At 49.6% G+C, this 19,622-nt stretch overlaps 1 protein-coding gene and 1 long non-coding RNA gene across 3 annotated transcripts in view; one reads left to right on the forward strand and one right to left on the reverse strand.

The window, feature by feature from the left end:
• LOC139746992 (protein gustavus-like) overlaps positions 1-19,622 on the reverse strand; it is a 215,069-nt gene that overhangs the window by 176,227 nt on the left and 19,220 nt on the right. Inside the window, exon 1 of one of the 2 annotated variants that reach the window (XM_071658707.1) lies at positions 13,041-13,930. The exons of the other annotated variant lie outside the window; for it this stretch is intronic. Within the exon in view, the coding sequence (XP_071514808.1) occupies positions 13,041-13,069 (29 nt within the window). The 5' untranslated portion in view covers positions 13,070-13,930. Of the gene's footprint in view, positions 1-13,040; positions 13,931-19,622 lie in introns of those variants that run through there. 2 annotated transcript variants of the gene reach the window in all.
• LOC139746997 (uncharacterized) lies at positions 12,239-17,962 on the forward strand. The gene is made up of 2 exons (XR_011712293.1): positions 12,239-12,662; positions 16,660-17,962. It is a non-coding gene; the product is annotated as an uncharacterized lncRNA (long non-coding RNA).

Genomic DNA, 19,622 nt, shown 5'->3' on the forward strand with positions numbered 1-19,622 from the left:
TCTGCCCCAGCTCTGTCTCTTAGCCCGATGCGGCAGAACGGGGTAGGCTTATGTCTACGTCATGTCGGTGACAATCAGAACTAAAATTGCTACAAGTAATAATAATACAGTTCAGGTACAATGTCGACCCCTTCTCACATCCCCGAAGCTCCTGCCACAAAATATTTGTATCGAAGTCTTTCTTCTGTGCCCCATCCTCTTTACTTGCCATCTACCCGGGTTGAATGTCATCAGCTGTGTACCAGGCAAACTTTGTGGGAGTCTGTCAAGCAGGTACCATCTGCAATAGGATACACCTCGTTCCTGAACTCTCTCATGACCCTGGCATCATCCGCAAGCATATCCCCACTCGACACCACTCCCTCTGGCTACTTATTTGCATATATCAAAAATAAAGCATCTGCCCATGGATCAAGTTGGACGGTGTGTGTGTGTGTGTGTGTGTGTGTGTGTGTGTGTGTGTGTGTGTGTGTGTGTGTGTGTGTGTGTGTGTGTGTAGAGGAAGGTGGGGAGGAGGATGAAGCGGATGTAGAGGTGACTAAGGTAGCGTCAGCGGAAACAGGAATGTGAGTACGAGCAGCATACAGGTAGTAACAGGGTGAAGGGTCGGAGGAGCTTATGGAAATCCCAAACGGTGAAGACCAGGGGATACGACACTAGCACACAGGGTGCCACCTGAGGGCATGATAGCACACACGGTGTTACCTGAAGGTATGACAGCACACAAGGTGCCACCTGAGGGCATGATAGCACACAGGGTGACATCTGAGGGCATGATAACACACACGGTGTTACCTGAAGGTATGACAGCACACAAGGTGCCACCTGAGGACATGATAGCACACAGGGTGCCACTTGAGGGCATGATAGCACACAGGGTGCCATCTGAGGGCATGATAACACACACGGTGTTACCTGAAGGTATGACAGCACACAAGGTGCCACCTGAGGGCATGATAGCACATGAAGGCACGACAGTACCACAAGGTGTCACACGTGAAGGTATGACAACACCGAGGGTGAGGCACAACGGCTACGAGGGTACACAAAGTGTACAACTATGATACAAAACCACAAACTGTGAGCACCTTAATCACAGAACTTTGGCACGAACATACAGCATGCACGCACACACTACAGGCTGAGGATCGAAGACAGAAGTCAGGAGTGTGGAGCAGCAGCAGCAGGGTGAGGGAGGAAGCAAGGAGGTATATGCAAGACAGGGAGGTAAGGAGGAGGAGCCAACTGCACACCAACGCAATCCTGCAGAAAATGTCTGATGGGACGGGTGGAACAGAGAGGGAGGATAGGGTAGAATAATGGGAGGAAAGTTTGGAACGGAGGGAGAAGAAGGTGGAACAGTAAGGAGGACGGAAAAAGATGCATCAGAGGAGAGGGGGACGGGTGGAGCAGGAGGAGGAAAGGGTGGAGTTTGGGGAGGAAAAAGCAGGGTTTGAGAGCAGACTGATGGAGGGGCGGAGTGAGAGGGAAGGTTACAGCTGGTGAAGGGAAGTCGGAGAGGGAGCCGAGGGAAACAAGGTAAAAAGAGAGAGAGCCAGAGGAAGGAAAGGCAGGGTAGGTCAAAGGGTAACAGAGCGGCAGGCAAGTGTAGGAAGCACTGTTAAGGGTGATACAGAGGTAGAGGCACCACTGCAGGGGGCTGGTGCGGCGGCAGGAGGAACCGCAGGGGGGGGGCCGGGCGACTGCTGGCGGAGCTGAGGGAAGTGAAGTCTGCTGGCCACGACGGGAGTGTAGGACGGGCCGTGATGGCTGCCACGGTGAGGTGAAGCACCCACACGAGTGACACCGGAAGGGATGGTAGAGACAGGCGGGGGGGGGGGGGGGGCCAAGTACAACGTACAGGGAGGGTGGAAGAGAGGAGAGGAGAGGCCGAAACGGGCGGGGACGGAGGGATGGAACAGAAAATGTGTGACGCGGAGGGAGAAGCTAAGACCGAAGTAGGGACTGGATACCATCTCAGGTGGAAATGTAAGAGACACGACAGGGTAGAACACAGTCCAATGGAATTTTAGAACAGAATAGAAAGGACCATATGGAGAGAATCGTATGGAACAGGGGCAGACAGGGATAGAACAGCGTGATGGATGGAAATGACACGATTGGATTGATGGGAAAAAGATATAATTACAGGATCAGACACAGAGCGACGGTACATAGTAGCTGTAAATGACCAAAGAAACAGATGAGACAGAACATACAGGGGAAGTCGATACAAAAGAACACGACAGAGGAGAAGAGACGCAATGAAGTGGGAGGGAGAGGGAGGCAGAACGACCAGAGAGAGAGAGAGGGCGAGGTGGAGCGTGGTACTATAGCATGGGTTGTGAGTACGGCCGGAAGAGGAGGAACGTCCAGTATTTCCTGCCTTGCATGTATCTCCCGACAGGAACCCGGCTCACCCCTACCTAACCTGCACACACCACGCCGTCATCCACCCACCTTCCTACACCCGCCCGCCCTGTGCCACACGACCAGGCCAGGCCTGCTTGCTGGGGAGAGGCTGTAGCCCGCTGAAGGAGAAGGAGGAGGAGGAGGTGGACTAGACGCTGGTGGGAGGGAAGTATGGGAGGTACCACAACTGTGCTGACCGAGATGGAAGTTTTACCACCGTGTCGACGGGTTGTGAGGGAGGAGAATGTGATGGTGCACCGGTGCGAGGGAGAGGAGGGAGAGGGGCTACTGTGGCCAAGAACCAGTAGTGTGTCCTTAGGAAAGAGGTTCCAGTGTAGCCCAAGGGGAAGATGTATATACTAGCGTAGCCCAGGGGGGGAAGTTGTACCTGTATGGCCCAGGGGGAAAAATGTATATACTCGGGTGCCCGAGGAGAGATGATGTACCAGTGAGGTCAAGGGGGATGATATACCTGTGTGGCCCAGGGGGATGATGATGCACTAAAAAGGAGGAGGAGGAGGAGGCAGGAGGAGGCAGGTCGGGGCGTGACACTGAGGAAGGCAGGCCAGGCGGGGATCACGTTTCTGCGGCCCCCGTATAGGAAATCAATGCCGAGCTTCCCCGGTGGTGGGTTGTGCTGGTGCTGCTGCCCTCACTGTCTGTGCTGCAGGTGCTGCTGCTGTGCTACTGTTTCTACCACCACCACCAACAGCTGGTGGTGGTGGTGGTGGTGCTTGTCTGTGCTGCTGTTCTCAACAAGCACATACACCACCACACACGACCCACGTCACAGGAGTCTTTTCTCCGAGGGGGTTGGGTTACCCAGCGGCGTGCCGTAGGGCCCGATCTTAGGGCCGCCGTCAGTCGCGATCCACGATCATGACCTACCAAAATGACTGGACCTGAGCATGTCCGAGGATGATGCTAGAAGAGAGAGAGAGAGAGAGAGAGAGAGAGAGAGAGAGAGAGAGAGAGAGAGAGAGAGAGAGAGAGAGAGGAATGGCCAGCAGCATGCAGGGGGACCTACGCAAGCATGAACGTCATCAAAGTATAATATCGTCGTAAGTACTCGTAGGTAGGAGGACAAGTACTCTCGTGCACACACACACACTCTCTCTCTCTCTCTCTCTCTCTCTCTCTCTCTCTCTCTCTCTCTCTCTGAGAAAACACTAACTTAAAATAATCTAGAATCAACCTTCTTAAAAAAAAAAAAAAAGGCTCAATACATAAAGACAATACGGATCAATGTTCCTGGGCGAAGACATCCAGGGCACCACCAGCGAGACCACATCTCACGCATCGTCCCCAGGTTTCATGATGGTGGCGTCCCGGCTGCAGCTGTAGGCCTACACATCCAGCACGACGGAAGAGCCACAGAAAAAAAACAGCCCCTCTCAGCACACACACACACACACACACACACACACACACATTCCCATATTCCAACCAGGCAATCCACGACCACAGTGGCCTTCCAACGTTCACCCCTACACACACACACACACACCACTTACGAACCCTGTATGAACGGGGTGCAACACTCACAACACATTAGGGACGTAGGAGCGAGGATAGGTCAAAAGTTATGGCACTCCCAAGATAAGACATCGAGAATAAGGATAGAGGCATTACATACCTCCAAGGACTTTGTAAACACCACCATGCCTTGCATTATGGCCTCTCCTGAGGGGGATACTGCAGGGGGGAGAGCTAGCAGGGAGTGTCATCTCGACACTGACCGTGGTATGACCGTCATGGCATACGCGTGTCAGCCTGACACAGACCTGCACCACACCATGGGTGTGTCCAAGAATACCAATGACAACACAGTCCAGGAAGCTCATGGCCAGTGTCTGGCCAGTGTCATGTAACAATAATCTGACAACACTACCCTTGGTGTATGACCATCCCGGGTGTGACAACACCATCCTGACTGTGACACCGCCACCCTGGCAGTGACAACGTTACCCTGGCTGTCACAACGTCACCCTGGCAGTGACAACGTTACCCTGGCTGTCACAACGTCACCCTGGCAGTGACAACGTTACCCTGGCTGTCACAACGTCACCCTGGCAGTGACAACGAAAAACAAACGAATAAATAAAAAGTATGTATCCAATTATGTAGGAAGAAACATGTTAGAATAGCAGCTAAACACAGTGTGCGTGTGACGAAGTACATGAATGACAACACAATGAAACATAAAAACCAACTGGTGTGTGCGTGTGTGTGTATATGTGTGTGTATGTGTGTGGAAGGGAGATGTATATTTATGACAACACAGTGCGTGCCTAAGAATATAAAAGACTTTAGCGTGCAACTCAACGGGTAAGCCGCTGTAACGTCTGTTTCCTTCCTTACACCGCCAAAATTTGGAACTACATTACTGTATTTACCCCACGTCGTGTCTTTATTATTAACCGCGACCTAAACCTTTTTAAAATGTTCCATACATACATTACACTAGGGGACTGAACACTACCTGGCATATATCTAATACACCACTTACAACCAGAAACCACTACTTATCGACGTGTACCCAGACCTATAACCAAACATGATGTGTACCCAAACACGAGACACATATCAACGCACCTGGTCCTGAACACTAAGTGCACCTACACACACACACACACACACATACAGGTATTGTCATGAGCCACAATCGTATTTCTTTGTTTCTTCATTCAGCAGAAAGCTACTCCCTTCCTCCTGGGCCGTTGTTATATGACAATGAACCGTACAATCCTTCCCATGGTAGAGAGAGAGAGAGAGAGAGAGAGAGAGAGAGAGAGAGAGAGAGAGAGAGAGAGAGAGAGAGAGAGAGAGATTCAGCTTCGATGACGTTTTATATGTCAATTGTCAGGCCATATCTACCAACATCATACAGAGAGACGAGCAAATACATCCACCCCGTGTGGCCTGGCTCAAGGTCAGTATCCAAACCAACCAGAAACACCCGTGGGAACTAGACTGAATACAATAGTTGAAGCACAGGAAAAATCTACATGGGGGGAAAAAAAAGGGGTGCACGTGTTGTATAAAGCGGGCATCCTTCACCTACTGGCACTGGAAATATTCCTACATCTGTTACAATTACTGAAGCCAAACGAGAGCACCTGAGACACGCGAGATTAAGGTAGAGAATAAATCTGTCTAATATACGGAAGGACAAATCGCTTCTGTGATAGTCTGGCTGAGGAACGAGTTCTTCTCTACAGCTATAAAAACAAGCAGATTTAAAATATAACCTAAAACCACTGCTTGGTATGTGACTAACATATCGTGTATCGACCAAAATATGCAAAATATATCATAAGAGTACAGGCAGGTGTCTTCTACCCAGCGAGTCACACGAGGCCTCTCTCTCTCTCTCTCTCCCCCAATGACCCTTAAGGAACCAACCACAACAGAGGTTAACACGACATCTACGTCATCACTTGCCACACTACAGCTGTAAGTAATGTAACTGCAGGAGTCACTTCCACTACAGCTATAAGTAATGTAACTGCAGGAGTCACTTCCACTACAGCTATAAGTAATGTAACTGCAGGAGTCACTTCCACTCCTCGTCTTCCACAAGAATTATGTGTGAGGGAAAAGGTTTACGATGTACATACAGTACACTGCTCTCTTCCTCCTTTCTGTTATTCCTGACTAACCCTAATTAAAGGAGAGAGGTCAGGGCGGGTCACAAAGACAGATGTACATGACAGGCCTTGGAATAACGCCCACCTCAAAAACTTACACACAGCTGTAAAGTACTGTACAAGAAACGAATTCGTCATCCACACACACACACACACGCAGAGGTCAGTCCGCACCTAGTAATCATTCTCGTATGTTGTACAGTGTGCAACGCGGAGGATCATGTGGCACAGCGTTCAACATGGCGACGCACCACGCCGGATAATAGTGCACCAACAACAACAACAACAAAACAACCCTTCTCTTTACAAGAATACCTACAAGAAACACCTCTCGTGTGTCCAGCAGTAGGGACTGGACCACCATCACCACCACCACAGGGGAGTGTTACGAACAGGTCCCCCATGCAAGTCAGCCACTGATGCCTCCCCACCCCCTCCTGCAGCTATTCACATCAACCCCCCGCGCTGTAAAAACCTCTCATGCAAGAGATGTGCAAGCAGTATCCTCGGATGAAAGGATCTGTGACACACTCAATAGGACGAGCCGGAGGGAGAGGTGCCTGGCTCTCACCCCTCACCCCCTCTCCCACCCCGCCCGACATCTGAAGGTGCCCCACACAGGTGGCAGCTTCGGGTTACAGCTGCCACACTGCACAGCGCACTAGCACGCCCAGGACACATGCCCAGTATCCTACCACTGAGGCCAGGGTACATACACCCACGTACAGGATATCAATGACACATACCCAGTATCCTGACACATTGTTACTGCAGGTGTACACACACACACACACACACACACACACACACACACACACACATACACACACACACACACACACACACACACACACACACACACTACATGGGTAGAGAAGGCGGCAACATAGGTGTCAAACTTTCTCCCCGTCAGACACAAAAAGGTAATCAAATAGTAATCACACACACGATGCAGCTGCTTATCATCATCGTTATCATCATTATAATTACAACAGTGCCGTCGTGCTCAAGGATGGTACCATCGTGCTCGAGGGTCGTACCGTCCTGCTCGGGGGTCGTACCGTCCTGCTCGAGGGTCGTATCGTCCTGCTCGAGGGTCGTAACGTCCTGCTCGAGGGTCGTACCGCCCTGCTCAAGCAAGGGTCGTACCGTCCTGCTCAAGCAAGGGTCGTACAATACTCGGTGGTCAATTATCAACCACTGACAACCTCGTGATACAAAAGGCATTCATACTCATCAACATTCTTCATACCTGCGAAATCGCACACATCCACTTCAAGGTGGAAGTCAGAACAGGAGAAAAGCAGGTGTTGATCTTCCGAACAGTGAACATTTGTACATTACCAGTACAGTCTGACCTAGTGGCTCCTGTACCTCGGATACAGTCTAATCACTTCCCTGTTGTACCGTAATGATGCAGTGTAATGCGTTACCAGTTGTACCATCCTGATACAGTCTAAGAAATGAAAGGCTGTAATTTTTTATACCCTCCAAGTTAACTATCGTCCCGTTCTGATAACAATCTAATAAATCCACTATTGTACTTACTGATGAATCACTGTGAATCATCCAATTTACCGTAAAAATGCAGCCTAATAACTTTACTGGTCCCACGATGGTGCAGCGTGAGGCAGTGAGTTTCCACCTTTCATCACTTAAGTCATCCAAAACTCGTCTACATCACATTTCGGTTCCTGCTATTCATGTCATTGTTTGTTATTATTAGGCATTTCCTTCCCTCTATACATCAACAGCATGAGAGAGTTATATCTCATCCACCATGAGACGAGGAGGTCATATTTGTGTTACATGGTCAAAAGCAAATACGCCACCGCATCATTATAATTTACAAGTCTTAGAGAAAATATCATTGCACAAAGCCCAGCGTCCTATGGCAAGGTAATGATGAACTGCTAATACTGAACACGTCACCCCGACGCCCACCGTACACGGCAGCCCGACGCCCACCATGCACGGCAGCCCGACGCCCACCGTGCACGGAACACGGCAGCCCGACGCCCACCCTGCACGGAACACGGCAGCCCGACGCCCACCGTACACGGCAGCCCGACGCCCACCGTGCACGGAACACAGCAGCCCGACGCCCAACGTGCACGGTAGCCCGACGCCCAGCGTGCACGGTAGCCCGACGCCCAGCGTGCACGGAACACGGCAGTCCGACGCGCCAACAACTGGCTCAGAGCGGCTACATAATGATAACAGGACGACAGCCGCCCACCTCCCCGGGTACCTCAGCTTGTACGCAATTTATATCATCTCCCGACCAATTACAACCCTACCATGTAGCGGAGGCAGTGGGAGCCATCCCTCCCATGTAGGGCTAGTGGGAGCTATCCCTCCCAGGAGGGAGGAGTGGGAGCCATCCCTCCCATGCGATGGTGGGAGAGACACCCACAAAACGACGCGGGATGCCTGCTGGCCGGCTCATGTTTATGTAGTTTACCCCCAACAAGCGATAAAAATACAGCACGCATGCGCTCTGCTACAACGCTGTAGATATCTTCCTACAGGCAGCTCGGGCGGGAGTCAGCCACGTTATCTACAACACAGAACTTGACTCACTTCCTCAATGCTTCATCTGTTCTCTCATACATGATGGACAAATATAAAGCCTCCACTAACTTCTCCCAGTAACTGCATCCCTCTCAATTCTGGTTTGTTGCCCTCCTCTAGACCTTCTCGATTTTGTGCTTCTTTAGGTGCGGTGACCAGCCGTGAGAAGCATACTCTAGTTTTGGCCTCACTGAAGAGCTTACTAAACACTTCCTTAACTATATGCTTCAACGCTACTCAACTATCTAATACCAACAGTTTTGCCTCCTATACCGTTCCCCTGATGTGGGACTACAGAGACAGGACAGGGTCGATGTCAACTTCCCAAGTCCCTCTCACAAAACAGATTCCGGCATATTATTTCCTGATAGAGACTAGTTATACTGAGTTCTGTCGTTGTACCCCATTATCATCAATGGACATCTACTTGGGTTTAAATTCATCGACCAGGGATCAGATGAAAATTAAGACACTCTCTAGATCCCCTTGTAAGCCGATGCTATCCTCCACACTCTTTCACTTCCTTCATGACCTTTGAGGTTCATCTGCAGACATATGAGGAAGGACATCACACCTTTAGGCAAGTCACTGATATGGATCAAGAAAAATAACGGTCCCAGAAGAGAACCCAGCGGCACTTCACTAGCGACCTCCGCCCACTTCGAAAAGGCTACTTTGACATGCGTCCTTTGTCCCGTGTGGGTGTGTGTGATTACACAAATTGCTACTCTCGTGTAGGTTATTAAATACTATCATTTTACATGCAATCTCTGTGTCAAGGGATGGGGCCAGCTTCATTTTTCATTCGAGTCGCAATCCTCTTGATGCAATTAAGACAGCGTATTTGACTAATAGTCTACGCTAATGAACCCTCTATATCACTTTGTTTTTGTACTCCATGCGTAATTAGACACAATATTTCACTGAATGACTCGCCTGGTGATACAGATGTACAGTTTTTGTTCTGCATTCTGTCATTAGATTGCTATAATAAAGTAACTGTTGATGCATTTGCTCTATATCCTCTGTAAGTGACGAATTGGAATCAAATATAAATCTAAACAATCTATCTCAGAGGAGAAACTGAAACTAGTGTGTGTGTGTGTGTGTGTGTGTGTGTGTGTGTGTGTGTGTGTGTGTGTGTTTCTACCTATCTAAAATAACCTATTTGTATACTGCGGGGAATAAAGTTGTAAACTCGTGCGGCCCCAATACTCAACTTCATAATAATTTATTTTTAACCCTCAGTATGGCCACCATTTCATATTTCAATTTATTCCATCATTCCTCCAATACCATTATAATATAAAAGTACCTTTCCTCATCCTCTACTATTCACAATTGACATCACAAAACTATCTTGGACACTCACTTGTTTACCAAATGGCGTCCTAGCTATGTCTCTTCGTTGTACATCAGCTGAATTACATTTATTTCTTGTATCTCCCCTAATGTGATTATTACACGAAAAAGCACTTGGGAACTTATCGTGTTTCATTTTCCCCGTGGACTCAGGAATATATATATATATATATATATATATATATATATATATATATATATATATATATATATACAGTGTCCGCAAAAAGCCTTGTTCTTCCCCACTTTATCTCCCCAATCGATGTCACACTTACATTTTAATACTTTGCAATCTCTCTCTCCTGTGGTCTTGACCACCATCTGCAGACGTCTGCGTAAGAAAGCGTCAAGATTCCTGAAGTATTGTAGGTCCATGCTTTGCTTCCACCGGGTCTTGATCTGAATGAGGCGAGGCAATGATGAGGTGCTGCAGGAAGCAGCCGCCTGATCGTGCTTTCTGAGCACCCAGTGCGCCTAAAAATCTCACGTATGCCTACATTTTCTTGCTTCCAGTCGAGAAATAGGGGTCTCGTCTCCTTAGAAAGGTAATAGCCAATCATCTTGAAGCACAGAGAGAAAAATACCACATCCAGAGGAGAAATCCCCAATATGAAGAGGTAGACAGGCAAAATAAAGAAGGAACATCCTTCCCTACAGATAACCTGAGGCACACTGAGGCAGTTTGCTGGTGCTCACGCCGTTAGAAAAACTAATCTTAGCGACCAAACGTGCGATTTTATCCTAAGAATGTTATATGCTTGTACCCTTATAAATCTTAGCCGTGTATCGATTCTGAAAATATATGGGAGCAGATAATGCTTTTCGCAGACACCCATATGACCTCTCCTTACAACTCACCTCTCTTAATTTTGGTGTCGTCTTTGCTGTCCTTCTCCGGACCTTTCCTATATCAACTTTTTGTTTCTATGCGTGAGGTGACCAAATCTATGAAGAATATTCCAGTATGGCCTTATGTAGGTTGTAAACAGTGAATAAGTCTTTATCCAGGAACATAAACGCTAATATTTTATTTTCCTTTAAAGTGTGGCTCTGGCGACAGTTTAGGAAAGAATGTCGACTCTCCAAGTCACCCCCCTTCCTCACACAAAGATTCCTCCGGCTTAGTTCCAGTCATGTAATAATCATACTGAGACCTTCTTTTACCGTGTGTGTGAGTGTGTGTATTTGGGCAAAAGATTGTATGTTCATATGGAAACGCATACATGCGTACAACTGTATATAACCTGCCATACCTATATAGCTCTTCTTGCCTAAGAGTATGGATACAACCAGAGTAAGTATGCCCAAAGGTTAAGAGTCTTGGGTATGTATGGCCAAGAGCAAGAATACTGGGAAAATGTTTCCAGAGGCAAGACTGCTGGAAAAGTGTATTCTACAGGCTTCCAGAACTTAGCAGACATTCTATATATTTCCAGACCGCACTAGGCATTCTTGATGTTTCCAGACCGAACCAGACAATCTATATAGTTCCAAACCGTACCAGACAATCTATATATTTCCAGACCGTACTAGGCATTCTTGATGTTTCCAGACCGTGCCCGACAATCTATACATTTCCAGACCGTACCAGACGATCTATATATTTCCAGACCGTACTAGACATTCTAGATGCTTCCAGAACATGGAAGTCATACTCTAGATGTCACTGGAACATATCATGCATATTCTAAATGCCTCTGGAACGTATTCCAGATTCTTCCGGAACATGGAACATATTCTTTGTGCTTCCTGGACACATGAGGCACACTGCAGAAGCTGTCGAAACACACCACGTATTCTAGATGCTTTCTGACTGCATCAGTCGCGTTCTAGATGCTTCCGGAACACACCATACAATCTACAATGCTTCGGGAACCCCAAGCATAATCTAGACGTTTCCAGTACACATCAGACATAATCTAGATGCTTCCAGGATACACAAGACACATTCTATATGCCTCAAGAGCAAATCAAACATTCTAGATGCTTCCGGAACATACCAGAGATACTCTAGAATAGACGTTTCCGGGATACACTAGACAAATTCTAAATTCTTCCAAATCTTACAAGAGATGTCTTAGAAGCTAGCGGAACATATGAAACAATCTACAAGCTTCCAGAACATACTAGAGATATTCTAGATGCCTCAAGAGCATAACCAGACATATTCTAGATGATTTTGGAACATACCAGACATATTCTAGATACTTTTGGAACACCAAAGATGTTCTAGATGCCTCAGAAGCACATGAAGCATTCTAGAACATACCAAATATTCTAGATGCTGCTGCAATATGCCAGACATATTCCAGATGCTTCCATGGGTATTCTAGGTGTTACCGGAACAAACCAGAACATATTCTAGGTGCTTCCGGAACATTGCAGCAGACTTACACTAAGCAAGGAAGACGCCACCATTTCGTCGTAAGCTTTAGCAGGAACCAAGCCTAAGCGGTGTTCTCCATCATTCTAAGAAGCATCTTAATAAAGGGTAAGACAAGCAGACAAGGTGTCCTTTTGTGCCCTTGACCTAGCTTGCTCCAGCCACCTAAGGATCAGGCGTGTGACCTGGCTCGGAAGAGGTGCCAAGGTGACCCAGGTGAAGGTGACCCACCCCACTGGAAAAGGGCGCTGGGCTGTTATGGTCGGGACAATGACAATTAGGTGAGCATCCCGGCCGATGATGGCCACGGCCAGGCCCTCTGGCGACGCTCCCCTGACCTTTAGTGGTGTGTGTGTGTGTGTGTGTGTGTGTGTGTGTGATGGTAGGAACGTGTCATGGTTTGAGCCCTGGATAGGCTTGGGTGGAACGTGTTTCGTGAGGCCTGGTGAACGAGACTGTGGCATGGTGGAACCTCTGGTCTGGCCAGAGGAACAGTGAGTGGTGGCTGTGGTGTCATGGAGGGGGATGGATGGTGTTGGTGCTATGGTGGCGGTGTGAGGGGTGATGGTAGTGATGGTAGTGATGGTGCAGGCATGGGGGGAGGGAGGGAGGGATGGTGTGGCGGTGCTGGGGGTTGGAGGAGGAGGAGGTGGACCTACCTGGAAGACGTGTCTCGCGTCACCTTCATCTTGAGGCGTACGGCCGTCCAAGTGTCGAGGAAACTCCTCCAGAGCGCCTCCACCTTGACGTCTCCGCCCCTCCTGAGACTCAGCCCTTCCACCACTCAACTCCGAGACGACCACCACCCACGACTTCCTTCCTTCCTTCCTTCCTCACATACACACACTCTCCTCGCTCCTGGCAGGCACCCACCACGCCGACGACGACGACCACGACGACGCTCAGGCCTCGCCTCCCATCGACTTCACTCCGACGACGCCTAAACCTCCGACTGTCGTCAAGTGGCGAGGCGGTCGTCGTGCAGTTTCACGCAGTTAGCAAGGGCCTGTCCTCGAGTCATTAGGGTTCAGGGTAGGGGGCTCTATGCACGGGGCATCACCATCATCATCATCAACATCACCATCATCATCATCATCATCATCACGTTCTACGCGGGTAACACACAAACTGTTTTATCTTTTTTTTTTACTCTTTTTCCAACACTAAGAAGAATCTACAGATTCAACACATGTTTCATGGCGACAACTGTTGTCCCCGGTGGGTGTACGTGTTACTAATACACACACAGACGCACAGACACACGCAGCGGAAGTTAATCTTAGAACAGGTCAAGCAACACGGGGAGGAGGAGATGTTGACTAGAGGTAAGACGAGGTTGGTAGGGGCCAGAGGCTGGCAGGCTGGCTGGCTGGGATGACAGAGGTGACGGTCCACCAGCAGCCACACACGCTCCTGCAGCCGCGGCCCTGCGCTCCCTGACTAGACTAAAGGCAACTGTCCGTCAGTCCTTGCTGCTGCTGCCGCTGCTGCTGCTGCTGCTGCTAATGCTGCTGCGGGCTGCTGCTGCTGCTGCTCCTGCCCCTCTTACCACACCACTCCTCGCTCTCCCACACACCGAACCTCGATGGGTCTTGCCCTGCGACACTACCCTACACTCCAGCCACCACCACGAGCCGAACAATCCACGAATAACCGTCGTACACATGGAAATATACAGCAAAACGAGAGATAAACAAACGGCCGAGCGTCCGGCGGTATCTGGCATCTGTGGCGGGCGGGCGGCGGGCGGGGCGGGGAGAGGGATGGGAGGGGTGAGAGGGGGGTGTGTGAAGTAGGGGGGGAGGGAGAGGCTGGGGGGGTGAGGGGGGCTAGACACAGGAGGGTGAGATTAAAGACGGGTGAAGGTCGCACTCACCTCAATGAATGCACACCCCACCAGCCTGCCCAACCCACACACGCACGCACGCACACACACACAAACACACACACACACACACACACACACACACACACACACACCATACAATCACCTTTACGACAGTCGTCGTCATCATCGTCCTCGCACATAAATCGGCAACATATTCGCCATGAGCGGCAGGGATCTGATCAATACCGTAAACCCGGCTGAAAAGGCCCATACACGCACGGCCAAAACACACACACACACACACACACACACACACACACACACACACACACACACTTACTCACTCGCGAAAGAAAAAATCGATATGTATGGCGAGGCCCAAGATATGAATCTAAACTTACAGCGGACACCAGTAAAAGAGACTTTGGTCAAAGGTTTAGGAAACGGTGGACGAGTCCCCAAACACAGACACACACCCACCCATACCAAAAACTGACCACACCAGGTTATATTTACGACAGCGGCACAGAGCGCAGCGATGGGCAAGTGTATGGTAGTCCAGGGCGGTGGATGGGAGGGGCGGGGGGGGGATTGATGGAGGAGGGGGAGAGGAACAGGGAGGAGCCAGTGAGATGAGAAGCGTTTTTGTGGTGCTGGAAGGGTGGGAGGGGCGGTAGACGATGAGGGGAGAGGCAGAGGGACGACAGTGCGTTGGGGAGAGCACTGTACACCTGGGACAACCATGGGATGGTCACTGTACACCTAGGACAACCATGGGATGGTCACTGTACACCTGGGACAACCATGGGATGGTCACTGTACACCTGGGACAACCATGGGATGGTCACTGTACACCTGGGACAACCATGGGATGGTCACTGTACACCTGGGACAACCATGGGATGGTCACTGTACACCTGGGCCAACCATGGGACGGTCACTGTACACCTGGGACAACCATGGGATGGTCACTGTACACCTGGGACACCCGAGAAAGCTATATGAACAGCGCAAGCCAGAAAAACAAGAGATAATATGGGGTTAAAATAGTGGTAAGTGCTGATGTAGGGTCAGTATACGTACGAGGAACACACGACAGACCCAGCCCAGTGTTGGGAACGTCAATGTAGGCCTGGTACAGCCATGACGAGAACACTGCAGCCTAGAATAGCATTATCAGCCACACAGTATAGGTTTGGTGTAGCCTTGGAAACACACAATGGGCCGGGAATAGATTTAAAGTTGATAGTGTGTCCCTAGTATGGTATTAAGAACACTGCAAGCCTGGAATACTGGAGCCCTGGAGACAATAGACTTGAGAGTGCTGGGAGGGGAGGACAGATGTAAGGCTGGAATGGTGCTGGAGTCATGGGTAGGAATCTAGTATAGAGGCTACGGGGAAGAGAGACGGGGAGTTGCATGAAGCGGTGAGGTCTACGTGGTGGTAAGGGCGGCGGTAGTACCACACTGGCTGGCACGCACCATACACCCACTGCTTTTGTTAACAGTGGTTATGATGATTGGGACGATGCAGTGGTGACTGTGGTGTGGGACGATACCGTAGTGGCACATGTACCGAAGTGGTGGTGGTGGAGTCAGGAGGGGGGGGGGGGGGGCGCTACGCGTCATGAGAGCGGCCCCTGGATGGCGGGAGCTCAGCCAATGATTACGATTTACATGACCAATGAAAGCAAAACTCCGGATGAAATACACAAACCGGACACGAGCGGGGGGGGAGATTAAACGTACACCAATAAATATGCAACGGACGGAGGGATGCCTGACCTAACATACGGAAAACATAAAACACGTGTGCGGGTCAGACGCTCTCAACAGCCCGACCCAACGTACATGAAGACACCCGCAACAGTCGGACCACCAATCATTCATAAACCTTCTGTCCAACATATCAACCCAACATGTGCAACTGTATGGTCAACACACAGCCCCTACGTACATGCTGTCAACATACTAACAAGTCAGAGGGGCCCGAACTGTTAGTGGGAATTAGGGAACCCAGGACAGCAGTGGGAAGTAGGGAGCCCAGGTCAGCAGTGGGATGGGATACGCCAGATAAGCAGCAGTAAGACTGGGTCTCCGGGGTTGCTGAGGTGGAGAGAGGAGGAGGAGTAAGGCGAAGGGGGGTCATACAGGACAGCATGAGAGTGGAGACTGACTCCCAGACACATATATGGCACGAGCTGGCACTGGCACGAACACACACTGACATAGACTGACTCCCAGTCACATATATGGCACTAGCTGGCACTGGCACGAACACAACACTGACAGGGACTGACACCAGCATTCCCTGGCACTCATACGCACATGCGACACTGAATGGGATTTACTCTCGCTACCAAATACGCCATTTTTCATCCCATTAACACTGCTACTCTCCACATGCCAACCAGCACCACTCACTCACTCCTCCCTCCCTCCCTCTCCAGGCTTCACCATCAACTGAATACTACGAGGAATTTGAGCAGCAGAGTGCAAGCATGCGAGCAAGCAGTCCAGCGAGAGTCGAAGGGACGCTGTGGGCTCGCTGTACGACATACTGGCATATGTGCCATACGACACATCGAACGTTATATATGGTGAGTTCAGTTAGGCTCCAGCAGCCAGCCAGCCTCCCCCCTCCCGCGCCATGCACCCAGCACAGCTGACTTGGCACAGGGCCACCAACACCAGCGACCGACCGACAGCCGCGCCCGTCATTCTGCCTCAGCCTTGAGGATAACGACCAGTCCGGACGCCCACAGCCGCTTCACTTGGCCTCACCAACCCTCAACATTCAGGCTGTATCTCTTATTAACCACCCCTTCATCCAACCCTCGCCCGTCGTTTCCGTCCCTCACCCAGCCCTCCCCGTCATTCCCACCCCTTATTCAGCCCTCTTCGTCATTCCCACCCCTTATTCCAGCTCTTTATGCCATTTCCACCCCTTTATCCGGTGTAGGCCATTCCCCTCCCGCATCCGGCAATCGTCACTGCTACCCCGTCACACCTACGTCACCGCTATCATTCATGCGGCTAGGCCATTCCCTTCCTTCACTTCCTTCATGCCACAGACCATGAGGAGGGGGGGGGGGGAGGATTGGTTCTCCTGCCGAGGACCATCAGCACCGCCAGCTCGCACCCCCCCCTCCCCTCCCCTCCCCTTCACGAACATTTCTATACGACTCTCCCAGTGTCTTGGACGGCCGGGGGGGGAGGCAGGCAGGCGGAGGTCGCAGAAGACGGACCAGTCGTCATCGGGGGCGCGGGCGGCTTCTGGAACATCGCGTCCTCGTATCTCTTTTCTTCCCTTCCTGCTCCTAACACCACCGTACCACCCGAGGAACACGAGCCACTTCCGAGCCTTGCACGCCCACCCATCTACCTCCACACCACCCGTGCCAGGCGCCAGCGAACACTGGTCTCTGTGGCCTTAAAACATACACGAATATAAAACTTACCATGCAATATATTAATGGATTTTACACTCAACAGTTTAAAGATGGACTGCGCACCAGACCAACACATACGAGGCACACCACTGGCTCCGTGGTGTTCTTGGTGCCCATCAATATACAGGGTAGGGAAAGCCACGTTCAATATATCCAGTGATTGCTGAGGGACTGACTGTATTACTGATAGACAAACTTCGACACACACACACACACACACACACACACACACACACACACATATATATATATATATATATATATATATATATATATATATATATATATATATATATATATATATATATATATATGGTAACACCAAGCTAAATAAACACAGAGAGCATTTACTCCAGCCACGCCACAAGGAGAATTTTCTTCGGCTTTCCCTCTCCCCGAAGAGCCTTTAATAAACTTTCCTCTCCATACTTCTCAATCTCTTCATCCCATTTTCTCTATCATGTCACATCAAAAGACCTGACCTCGATGGCGATTAAAGTCAGTGACTGAAGCCTTGCATGAGAGAGAGAGAGAGAGAGAGAGAGAGAGAGAGAGAGAGAGAGAGAGAGAGAGAGAGAGAGAGAGAGAGTATCCTAACTGGCATTCACCTTCATTTAATTCCACTGAATCCAGTAAATATCAGTGACTCTCGAAAACAAGGCAATGGAAAACGTGTTTTTTGACGTGTGGGAACGATGGAACCGAACTGAAGCATTAAACCCCACAGGATATTAATACGACGATGGCGCCAAACTAAAACATTAAATCCCACAGGAGCTTGACGCGGGGAACGACGGAACCAGACCAAAATGTTAGTCCCACAGAAGCCTGATGCGGGGGGGACTATGGAACGAAACTACACCGGGGGGACTATGGAACGAAACTACACCGGGGGGACTATGGAACGAAACTACACCGGGGGGACTATGGAACGAAACTACACATGGGGGACTATGGAACGAAACTACACCCGCATATTTATATTCTCTGACAAAGCTCACCATTATTTTACCTTTTCTTCTGCTCATACAATTTCGAAGAACAATAACAACGAAAACAACAACAACAAAAAGTTGAGATAATTACTTTGTTTAATATCCTGAGTGGAATAAAACGAACAATTTTATGAGCATTTTAATTTGATAAAAAAAATACGTTCTCTATCTTTGCTTAATACATATATAGCATAAGTTATTAAGTTGAACCCCACATGAAAAAAAAATCCCAATCAATATGCAAATTTCAGCACCTACAAGCATGGTGCAGGATCTGCATGGCTGATCAGGGTAGGCAGGGAGGGTACCACGTCCAGGAGCTACTGTGTTAACGTCTTCACAGACAAGACGGACGCAAGGGGCATGACAGCACAGCGTCCCGCATCGTGAACCAGTGGAGCAGCGTCCAGACAAAACAACAAAAATACAGGCACGAGATTACAGCGATGCTGTAATTAGGGGGAAACGCCCCACACATTGCGGAACTGATGAAGCTCTCCAGTTACCAGCGATGAAATTACGTTAGGACGATCTTTCTCGTTATGTGGCAGTGATGAGTAGTCGTACCACCGTAGCGACGGCCTGGGGTTCCATAAAGCTTCGACGCTTCGAACCCAGAGTCCGGGGGGGAAAAATGATCACCCCCTCCCCCCCACGCTGGGCTTGTGTTGTGAATTCATTTCGAAGTCAACCAACCGATGACATCCGGGGCCTGCAACTGGTCACTGATCGATCATATTGTGCACGTGCACATGAGAACGAACTCCAGAGGTCCTGCGACCGATCAATGATCGATTAATATAATCGGTTCCTAAACCTACAGCACACCCTGGCCAACCGGGGATGACCCTCCACACACCAGTTCACGAACGTTACCAGACATGCTTGTTAAAGGCCACACGTGATCACAAACACTCATGGAAAAAAAAAAAAAACGTTTAATGTCAGGGTTGCGTTGTGTTGCCA

This window comes from Panulirus ornatus, chromosome 67, assembly GCF_036320965.1.
Source record: "Panulirus ornatus isolate Po-2019 chromosome 67, ASM3632096v1, whole genome shotgun sequence".
NCBI lineage: Eukaryota > Metazoa > Arthropoda > Malacostraca > Decapoda > Palinuridae > Panulirus > Panulirus ornatus.